Source organism: Macaca nemestrina, chromosome 11, assembly GCF_043159975.1.
Source record: "Macaca nemestrina isolate mMacNem1 chromosome 11, mMacNem.hap1, whole genome shotgun sequence".
NCBI classification, from domain to species: domain Eukaryota; kingdom Metazoa; phylum Chordata; class Mammalia; order Primates; family Cercopithecidae; genus Macaca; species Macaca nemestrina.
Window position 1 is genome coordinate 45,728,529 of NC_092135.1, and position 16,350 is coordinate 45,744,878.

The window sequence follows — 16,350 nt, forward strand, 5'->3', positions numbered from 1 at the left end:
TCTTGAGTGTGCATTTCCCTTTAGCCACCACCCCATTTATTTGATTTTTAAAAAATAGCCAAATGTCTTTAAGGCTTTGTTCTTTTTGTATTTTGTTTTTATTTATGTATGCATTTATTTACTTATTTTTGAGACTGAGTCTTGCACTATCCCCTGGGCTGGAGTGCAGTGGTGTGATCTCAGGTCCCTGCAGCCTCCGCCTCCCAGGTTCCAGTAATTCTTGTGTCTCAGCCTCCTGAGTATCTGGGACTACAGGCATGCACCGCCACGCCTGGCTAATTTTTGTATTTTTAGTAGAGACGGGGTTTCGCCGTGTTGGTCAGGCTGGGCTTGAACTTCCAACTTCAGGTGATCTGCCCATCTTGGGCTACTGAAGTACTGGGATTACAGGCGTGAGCCACTGTGCCCACCAAGGCTTTGTTATTTTTGATGTTTCTAAATTTTCATTTACCATTGACTTCAAATATTTCCATCTAGCTTTTGCTGACACTACCGTCAAGGACATTAATTCCTTCCATGATGCCACATCCAATGGCTTACATTTTTGTTTTTCATTTTGCTGTATGCCTCTATTGGATTCAACACTGTCCCTATCTTCCTTTTGTAAAAGACGCCCACATGTGACATCCATCGCCCCTGGTTTTTATTTCATCTCTGCCCACCACTTCTTTATTCCCTTTCCTGGCTTTTAATCCTCCACTTGATTGCTACATTTCTTCTTCTCTCTCTCTACTCCCTATTTAGATACTCTTATTCATTTCTATGGCCTTAAATACCATTTGTATGGTGACAACTCCCAGGTTTATATCTGTAGCATTGCATGTTGCTCCAAACTTCAGTCACGTAGATCCACTTGCTTATGTTATATCTATCTCCATTTGAGTGTCTCACAGGCATCTTAAATATAATATTTTAAAAACTGAGTATTTTCACTATTCATCTTTCCAGTTTCTGCCCTATAATGTCTCTTCCCTTTAAATCTTCCCCATCTCAATAAATGACATGACCTCTACTCATTTGCTCAAGAAAAAAAGCAGGAGTCATCCAATCCATCAACATATCTTCCAGAACATATCTTAAATCTGCCTACTTCTTTCTGTATTAGTTTACAATATTATCGTCTCACGTCTGACTTACTGTAATACCCTTCTAACTAATTTCTCTGCTTGCTTTGGTAATCTCTTGCAACTCACTCTCCATGTAACAGCCAGAGTGATCTGTTAAACATAAGCGAGACTACACAACTCCCTGACTTAAAACACTCCAATGGATTGCTACTTCACTTTGACTAAAATCCAAGGACCTTACTTTGGTCCATAGGCTGTTGCATAGACTGGAGCCTATTTTCCTCTCTCTCCTTATTCATACTACTCTCCTCATTGCCATGAGAGCCTTCTTTCAATTTCTTAAATACATCATACATACTGTTTCTTCTTCACTAGCTTCTTTCATGGTTATCTTCTTTTCATCTTCCAGGTTCCAGTTGAAATGTCACATCCTTTGTAAGTCCTTCCTGAATCATTTTCTCTAAATAGATTCCCTCTTCCTATATTATCCCATTGCTCTTTATCTCAGCATTCTGGCTGCTTTTATAAATAATCCTTTCCATTTGGGAATTACTTGTTTACTGGCTCTTTTCCTGTCTTCTTCAGGATACTGTCAGCTCAGTGATGGTGGAGACTATATTCATTTCATTTGACACTTGTACAACCAAAACCTAGCACAAATTCTGTACCTAATAGTTACTTGTTGAATAAATGAATGCCACAGACAGTGTAATGGAAATGACTGATCCTTATGCAGACTTGTATTATAGAAAATTTCAGGACTATAACATCAAAGCTTTATTCAAGATTTTAAGCACTTGTCAAAATGGATGAAAGACTTTTTTTGGAGAAAGAATTGTGTATGTAGTCTGCTTTCTACTCCAGTAGGAAATCCACTCTTAGATTCTCTATGATGAATTTCCAATCTATGAGACTTTCGTGAAGTCAAAGTACAATAAAATTGAATCACTAAGAACTTGAGGCCAGGCATAGTGGCTCACACTTGTAATCTGAGCAGTTTGGGAGGCTGAGGTAGGCAGATCACTTGAGCTCAGGAGTTCAAGACCAGCCTGGGCAATATGGCAAAATGCTGTCTCTACAAAAAAATGGAAAAAAAAAATTAGCTGGGTATGTTTGGCACATGTCTGTAGTCCCAGTTACTCAGGAAGCTAAAGTGGGAGGATCACCAGAGCCTGGGAAGTCAAGACTGCAGTGAGTGGTAATTGCACCACTGCACACCAGCCTAGGTGACAGAGTGAGACCTATCTCAAAAATAAAAACATAAAGCAAAACCCTTGAAAGTAAAACAATAACAAAATATAAGCTCAATTATTTTATAGTTTCAACAGACATAAATTATTATCAAGTTGCTACAAAATTTCTAAACGATTGTTGTCTATGTCCATGTGTATCTCATTAAATATTAGTAAATTGTTTGAGACCAGCACTGGTTTAAGACATACACTTTGAGTAATGCAGGTTTACTCCATCATCCTTCCATTTGATATTGGTTTAAGGTAATAGATCTCAAATCCTGAACTATTCTTTGTTGGGTATGCTAAATGCCCAACCTCCTGCGGAGTATTTAGCATCCTAGTCCCAGGACACTAAAAACCAGTGCCACCACCCTTACAAGTTATTGTCCAAACCAACACCTTTCCCACCTGCTACCTGCCAATGGGGGAGCATCAGTAATGCCATAATTCAGAACCACTTGGGGGTGTGGGTTCTGACAGTTGCTCAGTAGCATTAGAGTAGGCACTGTGGTTATCAGCATGGGGAGGAATTGAGTCCTAGTACCTGGTCAAGAAAATTAAGCAACTGTGGTCATGAATTTAAAGTGGAGGGTAGGAAAGAATCGTTGCCAAATTAAGCCTGTTAGTTTTGTTTCCTACACATTTCTTGAATTTTGAAGGGGGTGATATTGGGGAGAAAAAGTCAAGTATTACCTCTGGGACGTTAGAGAGAAATCAATTGGTCTTTGAGATTTATATTACATCACAGTTTCTCTGAACTCTTCTAACTCACTTTCTTCACCTAAAATCTTTTGTCTTAACACTTTTCCCCTTATCCATTCCCACATTCTTCTCCTTCTCGATATGTCTTTTTGACCCCCTTGGCACAGTGCAGTACTATGTAGATGGACATAAGTAGAAGGGGAGGAATAAATAGCAGCAAAAGCTAGGATGTAGACAATTTTCTTCCCACCTTGGGCACTTAAGGAGAGGGGGTTATTTATAAAAGAGACATCGATCATTTCTCCCTTCCTTGGACTCATCAAGTTACCAAATTTATTCCCCATGCATTATGCCTTACAGCATTGGCATATAAGAAATTCGTTACTTGTGCCACTTCAAGAATGCCCATGTCATCCGAACACATGAGATTTTTATAGTAGCTAGAAAGCAGCTGAAATGCTCCTAAATCCTTCATTTAAGGGGAACTTAACATCCTTCATACTCCAAAGGTTTTCAGTCATCTTCCTGAAGATGAAGGAAAAGAGATTAGACATGTCTTGCTAAAGTGTCTGTTGGTGGGTCCAAAGTCAAGTTCAATTATAACCCAGTTCATTTCCAGCTCTACTTCAGAACTGAAGATTTAAACTTCTTCGTATCTTTTTGAGACATGAGTTTATAACACAGAATCTTTTACTCTGGAAGCAGTCTGTGTCACTTATTTACCTCTATCTCCTCATCCAGCCAACACTCTAGATTGAACTGGCTTCTCAAGATTCTTCCACCTGGGAATAATTTTCAGTTCAATTGAACTTGGCAGGACTCTGAACTTCAAATTCTAGCATTGGAGTGGCCACAAGGCTAGGTCTTGGGGTTGAGAAGTGAATGAAGTTAGCTAAAGATGTTTATCTAATAATGTCCGATGCTCTGATCGATTAGAATTCATATTTCCTTTTCCTTTCCTCTCCTTTCTCATTTTCCTTCCCAAACCAGGTTTTACACCTTGCAGTGTGTTAGGAAGTGGTTGTTGGATTTGTGGATTTAAAAAAGTGATTCTAGAAAACAGGAAGGAAAGAAGGGCAATGGGGTTAGCTGTGGCCACCTCCTTTTAAGCCTTGAAGCTCCAGTGGGAATCAGTCGTAATTCCTTGTCATTTTAGGTTACATTATTTTTGAATTAAAAAAAAAGGGGGGGAAGGTAAACGAACACATTTAGGAACAGAATAGCTGTTACTGGTTAATACTTTTCCCATGGGGTTATTTTTTGTCTTTGTTAGAAAGGAACGTCCTAGTGAAGCCCGGCTGCTTCTCTTTAATACTACAGAAAAATATTTTTCATGCTTATTCTTATACTGGCAAATTTAGTTGGTAAGATAAGGAATATATTTTCAAGTTTCAGTTGTATTACTCGCTATTCCAGTTATTCCACTTGCTCTGGTTTCACAATTAAAGAAATATTGAAATGATGCACAGATAAGACAAGAGTGCGGCCTGACCCTGACATGAAATTCTGTAATGAACTTCAAGTGTTTCTAGAGTAAAATATACTCTTCCATTCCAGAACCGTTAGTGCAACTCTTAATTCAACCAGAGAACGGAAGGTTTATACATATTTCTTTGACCAACTCATAAAGATGGGAGTACATGAGATCATTCAGACACCTTTAACACCAACTTGGGACTTTGTAACTGTTGCAAGTATCAGTCAAATTCTGAGCACCACGATTTGAGAACTGGAAATCTTGGAGAGAGTTTAAAGTGCCACAGTGATTATTAATAACCCTGACAAGTTGTAGAAATGGGCAGATAATTACAGGATGAACTTAATAGACAGATATACAGAGTAATTTAGAGGAAGTAAACTGCTATAAGTGAGAAGACTTGGCTATGTGGGAAAAGGTGGGAATCAGTAAACCACAAGCGAAACATGAATTAGCCATATAGTACAGTTGCTTTATTATTTAAAAACCAAAACTTTGTAGAGTACATTAACAGAGACTGTATTCAAGAGAAAGGCAGTCATCCCTTAGTCATTTAAACAATTATTTATTAAGCACTTATGTGCTAGTTGATACTTCTGGGTGCTGAAATAAAATAAGGAAAAAATCAAGATCTGTACCTTCACGAAGCTCACTAAAGTGTGGTAAATGATACAGCAACTACCTTCAATAGTCTTTAGTTTGTATTCTGCAGCCAACTACATACAGCAAATACTAAAAGCTACTTGAGGTAGGGAATCCATCCTATTTTTACCTGTTGGATCCCATTCCGTGCCTAGCACACCAGCTTGTAAGCAATCAACATGGATTAAGGGGTAAAAACAGGCCCTTAAAGAGCTAAAATTTAAACAAGTAATCACTTGTCTGATCATCAAATATGTCGTTCGAAATTCTCAGTTTTTTCTTCAAAGCGCAGTAAACAAATATTTGTGCACCTATTACTTGCAAAACAGTTCTCAACACAATGCTTTGTGTGTAAAAGGAACGGCGGGAATGGATTAAAGTTGCGCATCGTGATAAATGGCGTGAATATCCTGAGCGGGTGGATAGCCCTTCTTCCGTGAGTTTTTTCTTTTTTTTCTTTTCTTTTCTAGTCACCAAGACAGCACGCGTGTGCAGAAGCTGCAGCGGTGGGACGCAGTGCTAAGTCTGGGGGCGCAGACAGCAGCTCGCCCGTCGCGAGCTCGCCTGGGCAGCTCGGCGGGCGCGGCGAAACAGCTCCCACGTCCGCCTTCCACCGACTCCTCGGTCTCAGAGCGGACGAGGCGTCCCCCCAGAGGAAAGACTGGGCGCCGCAGACGCCCCTTGGAGAAGTCCCCGGCCACTCGCCACACCTCGGGGTCCTGTTCCCCTAACCCTTCGGGCGGGCGCTCCAGAGAGGCCCGTGGGACGCGATTTGAAACGGGTCGTGCCCAGCCCAGCCCGCATCTACTCGCCCGGCCACAGCCCAGCCACAGCTTAGGGACTTTGAGGCGCCCGCGCCCCTTTGTCGCGGTATCCCTCGCCCAAGCAGGCCGGACGCCGAGGCCTCGCGGTATCGAGCCTCCGTCCGCCCCGCCTCCTCGCCCTCCACTCGGCCCCGCCCTCGCTCTCTTACCCCTCCCCCTCTCCCGCCTCGCTTCCCCGACAATCTCCTCGCGCTCCCGGCCCGGCACGCGCGCTGCGCCCGGCCGCCGCCGCCGCTGCCGCCGCCGCCGCCGCCGCTGCCGCGGAGCGTTCCTCCGCTGCGCCTGGCTTCCAGCTTCGGGCCGGAACCGGAAGTTTGGGGGGCGGAGCCCGGCGGAGGCCAGGAGACCGAAAACGCGGCCGAGCCCGGAGCCCGGAGCCGGAGCCAGAGCCTGGACCAGAACTTGGCCGCCGCCTGCACCGCCGCCGCCGCTGCCGCCCGCCGCTCCTTCCCCGCGCCGCAGCCGCCTCGCCGCTACCGTCGCGAGCTCGGCCGCCAGTGGTCCTCGGACTTTAGGTGTCCGGGTTGAAGGTCGGTCCGGACGTCGGACCCAGTCGGTTCCCAGACTGTCCGGGCGGCTGCGGACGCCGCCGCCGCCGCCGCCTCCTCGTCGCCTCAGCCTGGCGTTTTGTTCCCAGAGACGGGAGAGGCGAGCGGAGCTGACAGTGATTTTGACAGTGATTTAAACCCGCTTTTGTTGTTGTTGGCTTTTCGTTGTTTGGTTTTGTGTGTTGTGCGTGTGTGTGGCGGTTTTTCCCCCGTGGTGCATTTTATTTTTTATCGTTGTGCTCTTTTTTCTTTTTTTTTTTTTAAACAAACCCAGTGAACGTTTTAAAAAAAATTTTTTTTAATTTTTTTATTTTTGGTCTGGGCTTCCGAATATGTTCTATGACGGTTGATTTTACACCAGGAGGTTTGTCTCCGAGGAAGACCCAGGGAACTGGATATCTAGCGAGAACTTCCTCCGGATTCCCCGGCGCCTCGGGAAAATGGGAGCTGCTGCAAAGTTGGCGTTTGCCGTCTTTCTTATCTCCTGTTCTTCAGGTAGGTGCAGCGAGCGCGGCGCGGCGGGGCTGCTCCTGCGGCCGCGGCGGCCGCTGCTGGGGGCCGCGGCTGGTGTCGGGTCGGAGAGTCCAGTGAAGCCTGGGGAGGTTGCCCACTCCCTGCGCCCCTCGGCTGCCACCCCCCTCCCAGGTCTGATTGTGATCTGCAAACCTCCATGCATTTTTCTCCTTTTGAGTTGGGTCGGCGAGCTGATAAGAGTGAGTGCTGTGTTGTTGTGGAAGTGAGAAAGTCATGTTTTGTAGCCATAACACTGGATGACAGCGCTGGTTGGGTTGCAATTAAGCCGCAAATACCACAAGTGACAATTTATGCAAAGGTTGAGATCTGAAAGGAGTATTTAGTGTGGGCTCCTCCAAAACAAGGGTTGCTTTTTGTCATCGTTTAATTAGTGCTTCACCGGTGAATATCACGACATAGATCAGGCCAGTTGCTGCTTAATTTTGGCTGTGAGAAACAATACATCCTAACAGCAATTTAATCTGGGTCTCCCCTCACGTTTTCTTCAACTTCAGTGTCCAGCAGTGTTAAAAATAGTTGTAGTGGTTGTTGGAGTGTTAACTATAACCCAGTGCAGAAGAGGTATGCCGCTTGGTGTTGGTAATGTGCTGGCGTTCAACCACCATTTGTATGCTCTTTTGGGGCATAGATTTTGCTTACCTACGGAATACTTACTTTAACCGCTTTGTATTGAAGCATTGTGTTCGGTTTAGAACAACCCATATGAAATTGATTTTGTTAAATATAGTGGACTCATAAAATAGGTTTTAGCTCAAGGTTGGGGGAATAAACTGGCCATTTTATATTGGAAATTTTGATTTTGTGAGGACGTTCTATGGTTGCAACCAGTGGTTGGAAAAACTATCTAGTCTTTTGTATTTGAAATTCTATAAATGAATACAACATCTAGCTCAAAGGTGTGCAGATGTACATAACGAGAGAGTTAGTTCAATAGATGAAACATTTTAAATAAGTCTCATTGGATTTATTTATCGTAAAATTTAATATTCAGTTACGAGCTTGTGGCATAGAATTACAGGGGACTCTTGGGGGGGGGGTGGCGAATTGACAGGTTTCATGGCCATGTCTTTATCTCGTTTGCCACAGGAAAATTAAAGGGTGGTAGTCTTCTTTGTGTACCTCTGTGGGGTGTGTGTGTGTGTGTTTGTGTGTGTGTGTGTTTGTGTCCGTCTTCCCCACCCCCCTTTAAATAGAATCTTTTGTAATGTATAGAATTTTGCTGAATGGTACATTTCCTTGTGGTTAATAAATGGATAAAGTCTAGTCTTATGTCTGTAGTGGTATTGATCAGTTCCGGGTGGGCTGAATGTGTTGTGAAATGGCGATCATTGCCAGAGATTAACCAAAAGAATCATGTCTGTTTAAATGGAAGAAGGAACATGCTTAAGGCAGGCTGACAGTTCTTTTTGTGCACGGTTTGGGAAGGAAGCTAAACAATGGTGTGTCTGAAATGAATGAAGGCCTTGATAACACTAAACCTCTTGCTTTTGTGACATGACTTAACCATGTAGTTTTTATCTTTCCAGTAGTACTCTTTTTTTTCTCTGCTTCTATATGTTGTGGCTGGTGAACTCCTCTTGTTCAAATCCCTTGTTCTGATCTCTTGCCCTTGAGGAGGGGCATCATGGCCACTGACCAAGGAATTGTGGACCTTATTCCCTCCCAAACCCACCTGAGTCACACTAATTGATGAAGGAGGTTATTCTTGAGCAGTCTCAAGGTATTACTTCTTGAAAAGCAGGCTGTCGCTACAGATCTTACAGCTTCCTCTGCTTGGTTTGGTAGTAAAAATAATTGAGCATTAGTTTCTCGTGGGATTATTTTCATTGGGCCAGAATTATTTTCAGTGGGCCAGGAGGTTAATAGCTGTAATTTTGAAATAAAGTGATTTTGTTGCTATAGGGCATATAGATATTCCACTTACATTAAACTAATACTATGTTGTTGCATAGGCTCTTTAAGATGAACATTCCCAGTTGAACTAAAATATGTGATTCTGTTGAAGATAATTGAAATAATCATAAAGACCTTCATCCATATTTATACATGAAGATTTTGAGTACTTAAAATGTCTGATTTTTAAAAGGCTTTTGTTATGGATCAGATGCACTCTAAAAAAGGATTATTGTGTTTCTCCAACTAATTGATTTTTCTACAAAATATGTAATCTGACATGTTGGAAGCAGGAGGTGACTGTTTTTATGATAATTTTAAAAATTCTCAGGTTGTCAGTTTTTCATTTCTAGATACTTGATTTTTTTTTTTTTTAATCAAAGTGGGAAACAGTAGTAAGGAACAGTTTTGTTCCAGGTATTTAGAAGGAATGTTTACTATTTCGTGGACTCTGATTTTTCAGTTTCCATCCCATGGTATGTATTGTGGAGACTGATTATGCAGACTATTCCTGTTAGATATGGCCAAGTGTATAATTTGCTCCTCTCTCTCATTCCAGGGGAAACATTTCAAATTTTGCCCCTATCCTGGAGTGCCTTCAGATTATCTTTGATTTTGAATTTTTTCATTCCTCTCATACTTCCTCAGATTCTGTTTCAAAACACAAATCTTAGTTTTCTTTTTATAGCCATTGTGGTTAATTTGTATCTTTCCCCACAGTTTGTTAAAGTATGAGAATGACTTTAATACTTGCCTTAGTACTTAGATTTATCATATCTACAGTTATGCAGCTATTGTGGTATTTGAGTTGCATTGAAGTAAGTTGAGAATTCCTTTGGATTTTGTGGGAGCTGGAGCAGTATGGTCAGTGTATTTGATGAAATAGGAAATGGAACTATGGTAATTATGTTTTCTTCAGTTCAGCTAGGCAGTACTGTGTATGTGTGAATGTATGTGTGGTTGGAGGGGGAGTTGACAGTACAGAGAATCTTTTGGGATTCTCTTGAACTTTGACTAACAAGTGATGGATGTTAAATATTTTGTTTTCTAAAAGGCAGAATCTCTTATAAATACTGTCTGTGGTCAAATTCAAATATAGTATGTTGAAGCATGGAGACCAGAAACAAAATGAAACAAAATTCTCCCTCCATTCATTTTGTATTTTTTTTTTTTCCTATTTATGATCTAAGCCAATAGTTCTCAAGCTGGGGTGATTCCCCCTCCCTACTTCTCCAAATCCCCATCCATGGGACATTTGGAAACATTTTTGGTTGTCACAACAGGGGGCGGGGTGTGCTACTGGCATCTAGTTGGGTAGAGGGCAGGGATGCTTCTAATTGTCCTACAATGCATGGTACAGCCTTCCACAACAAAGAGTTATCTGGCTCAGTATGTCACTAGTGTAGAGGTCAAAAAACCCTGTTGTAAGAAAACCAAATACTACATGTTCTCACTTATAAGTAGGAGCAAAATAATGAGAAAACATGAAAACAAAGAACAGAACAGCAGACACTGGAGTCTACTCAAGGATGGAGGGTAGGAGGAGGGAGATGAGCAGAAGAGATAACTATTGGGTACTGAACTTAATACCTGGGTGATGAAGTAATCTGCACAGCAAACCCCTATAATACGAGTTTACCTATGTAATAGACCTTCACTTGTACCCCCGAACCTAAAATACAAATTTTTAAAAAAGGAAAAACTCAGTTCTAAACTCTTAAATTTTAAAAGCATTAGTTTATTAGTAAAAGGGCTCTGCTATCTTCCCCCTAAAGTTAGTAATCTAAATTTTACAAGTACATGGTATTGGTGATCTCCAGGGGACCTTGTATTGAAAGTTTTTAATCTTTTCATTATCTTTTAAATTAGAATATGATTAAATTAGAGAAACAGACTATAGATAAGCACATTCTTTCATCCTATTATACTATAATAAAAATATTCTGATGACTTATGGATAAACTCTCCTATCACCGATTTTGATAGAGTGCTCATGAAGACTGCATGTTCCTGGACATGACGAATGATTGCTTAAGGTGTCAAGTTTAGTATATTTGCTTTAGATTCAGGATTTTCTTTGCCATGATATGATCTTTAAGGATATTTGCCTTTACTTTATTCTTACTGACATCATTGGTTGCCTTATGGTGATATTTGTATGTGTTTAACGTGTTGCCTGAAATATGTTCACTATTACATGTTCCCTGAATAGTTTCTAGGTAGAAATTCTGTTTTTTTAAAAAAGATATTTCCTTTGTCTAGCTAACTTTAATTTCAAGAAACTTTTAACCTAATCTCTTAATTACATAATTACCTTGAGAATCATTAGCTGGGTTTTGGTTACCGTTAGACTAATTTACGATACAGTAAGTAATATTTTATGATCTATTGCAGATCCTTTCCCTTATTAAGGTTAAATCTTGACCATAATTAATAAAATGCTTACCTTGTTTTGAACTCTGGTTTTAAGGAAGTTAACCCAGCCAACCAAGATAAGAATTACAGTGAAACACTTAGCAAATTAAGCAGCATTATACCATAGAGAGGAAAATTCTGAAGTAATTCCCGCAAATGGTGTCCAGATGAGCCTCACCCCAGTGTCTCTCTAACACACCTCACCATACCCTTCACTGATACTGACATTTTCACCTTTTGGGTCCACCAGACTCACTGTTCTTAAGAAGTGAAGCGCAACTAAACCGAATGAGATTTTAGTAATCTCTAAATTGTTTATTTAGATTCTGAGACTCTATTTTGTTGCATTTTGACTTTTTAAAGTGTTACTCTGATTTTCTCATCTTTGATATCTCATAAGTCCGTGATTACAATTTGTCTTTTCATGGTCTGTTATGTTGCCAGTTGCCATATTGTCTCAGATTATAGGTAAGCTTGGCAACATTTGATACTAGGGTCACTGGTATGCCTTAACTTTTTGCTCACTGCTCTGTAACTCCTTGTTTTTTCCATTCCCTTTCATCATTGTTCCCTTTCCATTTTCCTCTCTTCTTTGTCTACTCCCTTTTCTTCCCCTGACCCTTCTGTACTTCCCTATACTGCTTGCTTGTGGAACCCAGTCCTTGCTTAGCATCATGGGTGGCTCAAGAGGGCTTACCCATGGTTTTAATGAAAACGGATTGAATTTAGAATGCTTGAGAATTGACCAGATAGTCTTTTCCACTTTCTTTCATTTGCTGGTTTCTGGACTACCTCACACACCCCCTTGGGAGTAGTGTTACTCTCTTGGAATCAAATGGCTTGAACTTTAGATTGCTCTGATTCTCTTTTTTAATATTCAGGTTTTCCTTAACTCTTTGCTGCTTAAGAAAAAGTTTCACTCATATTATTATTCATTCATCATTTCTGTTTAAGCCAACATTTGACTGGACCCAGGAGTATATTTATTGCTGCTGATAGGACCGCATTAGACTTCCTCTGTGGTAGATTTAATTCTGTTAGATTGTAAAATAGTCATGTCTAGACAGAACATTGATTTCAAATTGACTATTGAACATGAAAATTCCAGGAATAGTGTATAGAGGAAGGAGGAGGAGGAGGAGAAATCAAGAAGGTAAGAAAACTACTGTAGATAGCAGTTGACTTTCTGTCATTCTCCACCTAGATTTCTTTTTAGTCACTTTTGTATACCCAGTGCATCTAGAGGTCAGGCTTTGTTTTAATAAAGAGACTTAAGGGAAATATGTTTTTGTCTCTGAGGTTGGATTTTTTGAACTGTTAGAGTGGTGGGCCTAAAGGAAAAAATTGGAAAGTTCATATGGATAGTGGTCAAGAATGTGGTCATAGAGGTTGGTAGACTTGAGCTCTGGTGTCAGCACTGCTAGTATCTAGCTTATCTATCATTTTCTATTACTTGATTATTGTAGCACTTTTCTAACTAAGATTCACCAGTTCCCTATCACTACTTCCTTTTCTTTATAGTCCATCTGCATAGCTGCTGGAGTGATCTTATTAAAAAATAAATCTGAATATGTCACCTTTGCTTAAAACCTTTCGCTGACTGTGGGTCACCTTTATCATAGAATCTAAAGTCTTAGAATGTCATAAAAAATCCTTCATCATTTGGTTCCTGCCTATTTTTTTAACCTCTTGGTATTGGTTAAGAGTATAGACTCTGGATGTAGACTTAATTGGTTTAAATCTTGGTTTCATAACCTAGCCTTGGTCAAGTTACTTCACCTTTGTGTGTCTTAGTTTTCTCATCTACACACTGGGGGGATGTTAATAGTGCCTACCTCAGAGAGTGGTTTGAATATTAAATGCTAGGTATTCTGCTGCAGCTTCTCCTCGGGATGAGTACTATACTATATTCCATCCATACAGACTTGACTTGCAGTTTCTTAAATGTGCCATCCTTTATTATATGTCAGTATGGTGCCTTCGTATATGTTACTCTTCCTCTTCCCTTTTTGGTTTTAAGACTGAGAAGTATCACCTCCTTAGAAACATTTTCTCTGTCACCCAACCCAGATTGAGTTAGTTGCTTTCTGTTCGTCTAACACCTTGTAAATGACCTTGATTTCAGTAATTATTACAAATGTTTACTTGCCTATTTCCACTTTAGACTGTGCAAATGTTTACTTTCCTGTTTCTAGTCTTTAAAGACATCTTTCCTTTATCCATACACGCATTTCTAGAACCTGGTACACAATAGGTGCTCAGCAAATGTTTATTAAATGAATGAGATGAAATTATTTCACTTCTCTCAGCCACAGTTACCCTCTTAATGTATTGAAGTGGTGCACTTGGATTAGATAACCCCTGATTTTTTTCCCTACTCTGAAAACTTTATGATTCTATAATTTTAAGGTTAGAGTTCAGTGGTGACATTAAGAAAAGATTTTGCTGGTTGTTTTGATATCTTTAAGTTATGTTCAAATTTAAATTTTTAAAAATAATTAAAATTATAATTTGAATTATATAGATTTAGAGGGGATCTTAGGTATCTTCGTGTTCCATGGCTTTCATACTTTTTTGATTATAATCCACAATAAGAATTACATATTGCATTATGACTTAGTTCCCATGTAGTAGTAGGGGTGTGTGTATATGTGTGTGTGTGCATCGGAAATGAAAGTTTCATGAACTGTGTACTCTTAACTATGTACAGGACACTTATGTATTTTTATATTATATTTCATTTAAAAATCATTGAACATGACCCATTAATTGATTCATTGACCCACTAATGGATTGTAAATCCCTAAAACCAGTGACCTGGTTCAACAATCCTTATTTTCTGTATTCAATACTCTTTTAGTGGATAAGGAAGCTACCTACATAAATGTGTGCAATGAAAAATATATGCACTGAAAAATATGGTCATTAATTAATCTACAATAGAGAATGTATGCCTATTTAGAGAATATAGGGAAAACTGGTCTCAAGGGACAGCGTGGCTCTTCCCTGACTAAGCTCTTCTCTTTTTTGGACTAGTCGAATAAACACGAGGGCACTGAAACAAAATTAGATTGTAATTTTGGGGAGCTGGTATTTTTTAATTTAGGAAAGACTTGCTGGACTTAATACTGGAAAAAATGTCTTAGCAGAAGATTAGGAAGGATATTAATCTTAATATGAAGGAAAAGACATAAAATAGCATCAGGAACACAACAGGCATTTGAGAGTAAACTTGACCATGGATGAAGGCAAGGTGGGATGGAGAAATTTTGACTAAATCTGAGGAAGAGATTTGTGTGATGAAGAGTTCATAATTGCTTGATGAAGTAGGACAATCTCAGGGGATTAACTCTTAAATTCAGATGAAAACTAATTAAAACTGAGGAGGTAAGAGTGAATGATACATATCCTGATGTATGTCCCAAATACCCCATATGTGAATATAGGACTGAAAAGCAACTCGAAGACTAAGGTAGGATGGTAGCACTACTAAATGAAATTGGTAAAGAAGTAATGAACCAGAGGAAAATTGAAAGTGCCTTCATAACTAAAAAAGTTTACAGGCAGATATAGTTTTAGATGACAAGCATGAAAAAAATAAAGACATATATTTGGAAAAACAAGAGTACATAATAAAACGTGATAGCATGTAATACTCTCTTAAAAGGGCAGGCTGTATGATGGATATGTCTTCATTGTGATGTCTAGTTAAAGAATTCTAAGCATTAGTGGCTCAGTATGTTGTTTATGTTTAAATGATGGTCAGATTTCAGTAATTACTCATACTGGTCTTCCAGATTATATTCTTTGAAATCTGTATGAGACCCTACAGTAAAATATACTGTTCTAAAGAAGTAGATTTAGATACTTTTCTGAACTTGGTATACGGTATTCATGCTTGAAACCTAAACTTTTCAGTGACCATTCTTTTGGACTAGTTTTTTCTTTGGTTGACTGTAGTCACACTGGGAATCACTTTATTCCCTAATATTGCTAAAGAAAATAAATGTAAAGCAAGAAGATAGTTACTACATTAGAAGCACTGGCTACACATGTGGGGAGGGGTTGCCTTTCAAAAGATTTAAAAAATGAATCAAGTCTTTACATATTGTAATAAAAGTAAGCCTATTTATAAAGCTTAGAGGGAGTAGTTTTCCTAGTTATGATTATTAACTTTAAAATTTTTATTTTAAAGGAAAAGTCTACTGTTCTTCACATCTTCATAACTATATGTGATATATCAAGCTTGCTCCAAGGCATTATTTCAAGAGGAAGGGGCATGGACAAGTTATGAGATCTTGGCATATTTCTAAAAATCTGAGATTAACTTTTAAAATTTGTAAACCAAGATGTATTAAATGAATTGATACGCCACATAACACAGTAGCTGGTCCAGAATAGATCTTACATATTAGTTTTTAATCTATCTTTAAGTCCCATATAAAAGGATATGGTATGTAAAACATTAAAAAGATAGATTTGGTTCTTGGGGGACATTTACATTTGCAGGTTACTTATCAGTTAATGTGCAATAATACTCTGACTGAAGGATACAGCCAAAGAACATATCATTATAGAGAGCCAGATAGCTGCCAATAAATATCTAGAATATTCAAATATCATGGTTCCTTACAAAGAGGTCTTTAAGGTCTCATTGTTTTAGCATGCATTAAAAAGAAACAATGGAGTAAATAATCTCTATTTATTAGTGGGAATTTAAAACATCTTTTTTCTTGGGCAACTTCTCTTAAACTTTTTAAGTGTTTTAGAACTTTTCAGTAGAAGTAAAGTTTTGAAAGATTCTCAAGTCTGTTTTTAGGTACCGGCTACTTTAAGCTTTGAAAACACAAAGCTTTTCAATGACTATTCTTTGAGATCAATATTTTGAATGTGGTATAATATTTTGGACTAAAACTTAAGAGTCTGTCATTCAGATTCCTACTTTCCTACTGACTCTTCTTTGACCTTTGACAGCCATTAAGATTTCACTTTACTCATCCTTAAATTAAAGAG

General features: G+C 39.3%; 1 protein-coding gene across 2 annotated transcripts in view; it reads left to right on the plus strand.

Annotated features, from left to right (window-relative positions):
• Positions 1-6,361: 6,361 nt before the first annotated feature.
• LOC105492701 (activin A receptor type 2A) overlaps positions 6,362-16,350 on the plus strand; it is a 90,920-nt gene continuing 80,931 nt past the window's right edge. Inside the window, exons 1-2 of one of the 2 annotated variants that reach the window (XM_011759958.3) lie at positions 6,362-6,477; positions 6,857-6,990. In XM_011759958.3, the coding sequence (XP_011758260.1) occupies positions 6,936-6,990 (55 nt within the window). In that variant the 5' untranslated portion in view covers positions 6,362-6,477; positions 6,857-6,935. The remainder of the gene's footprint in view (positions 6,478-6,856; positions 6,991-16,350) is intronic. The other variant, XM_011759956.3, reaches the window with a different exon arrangement.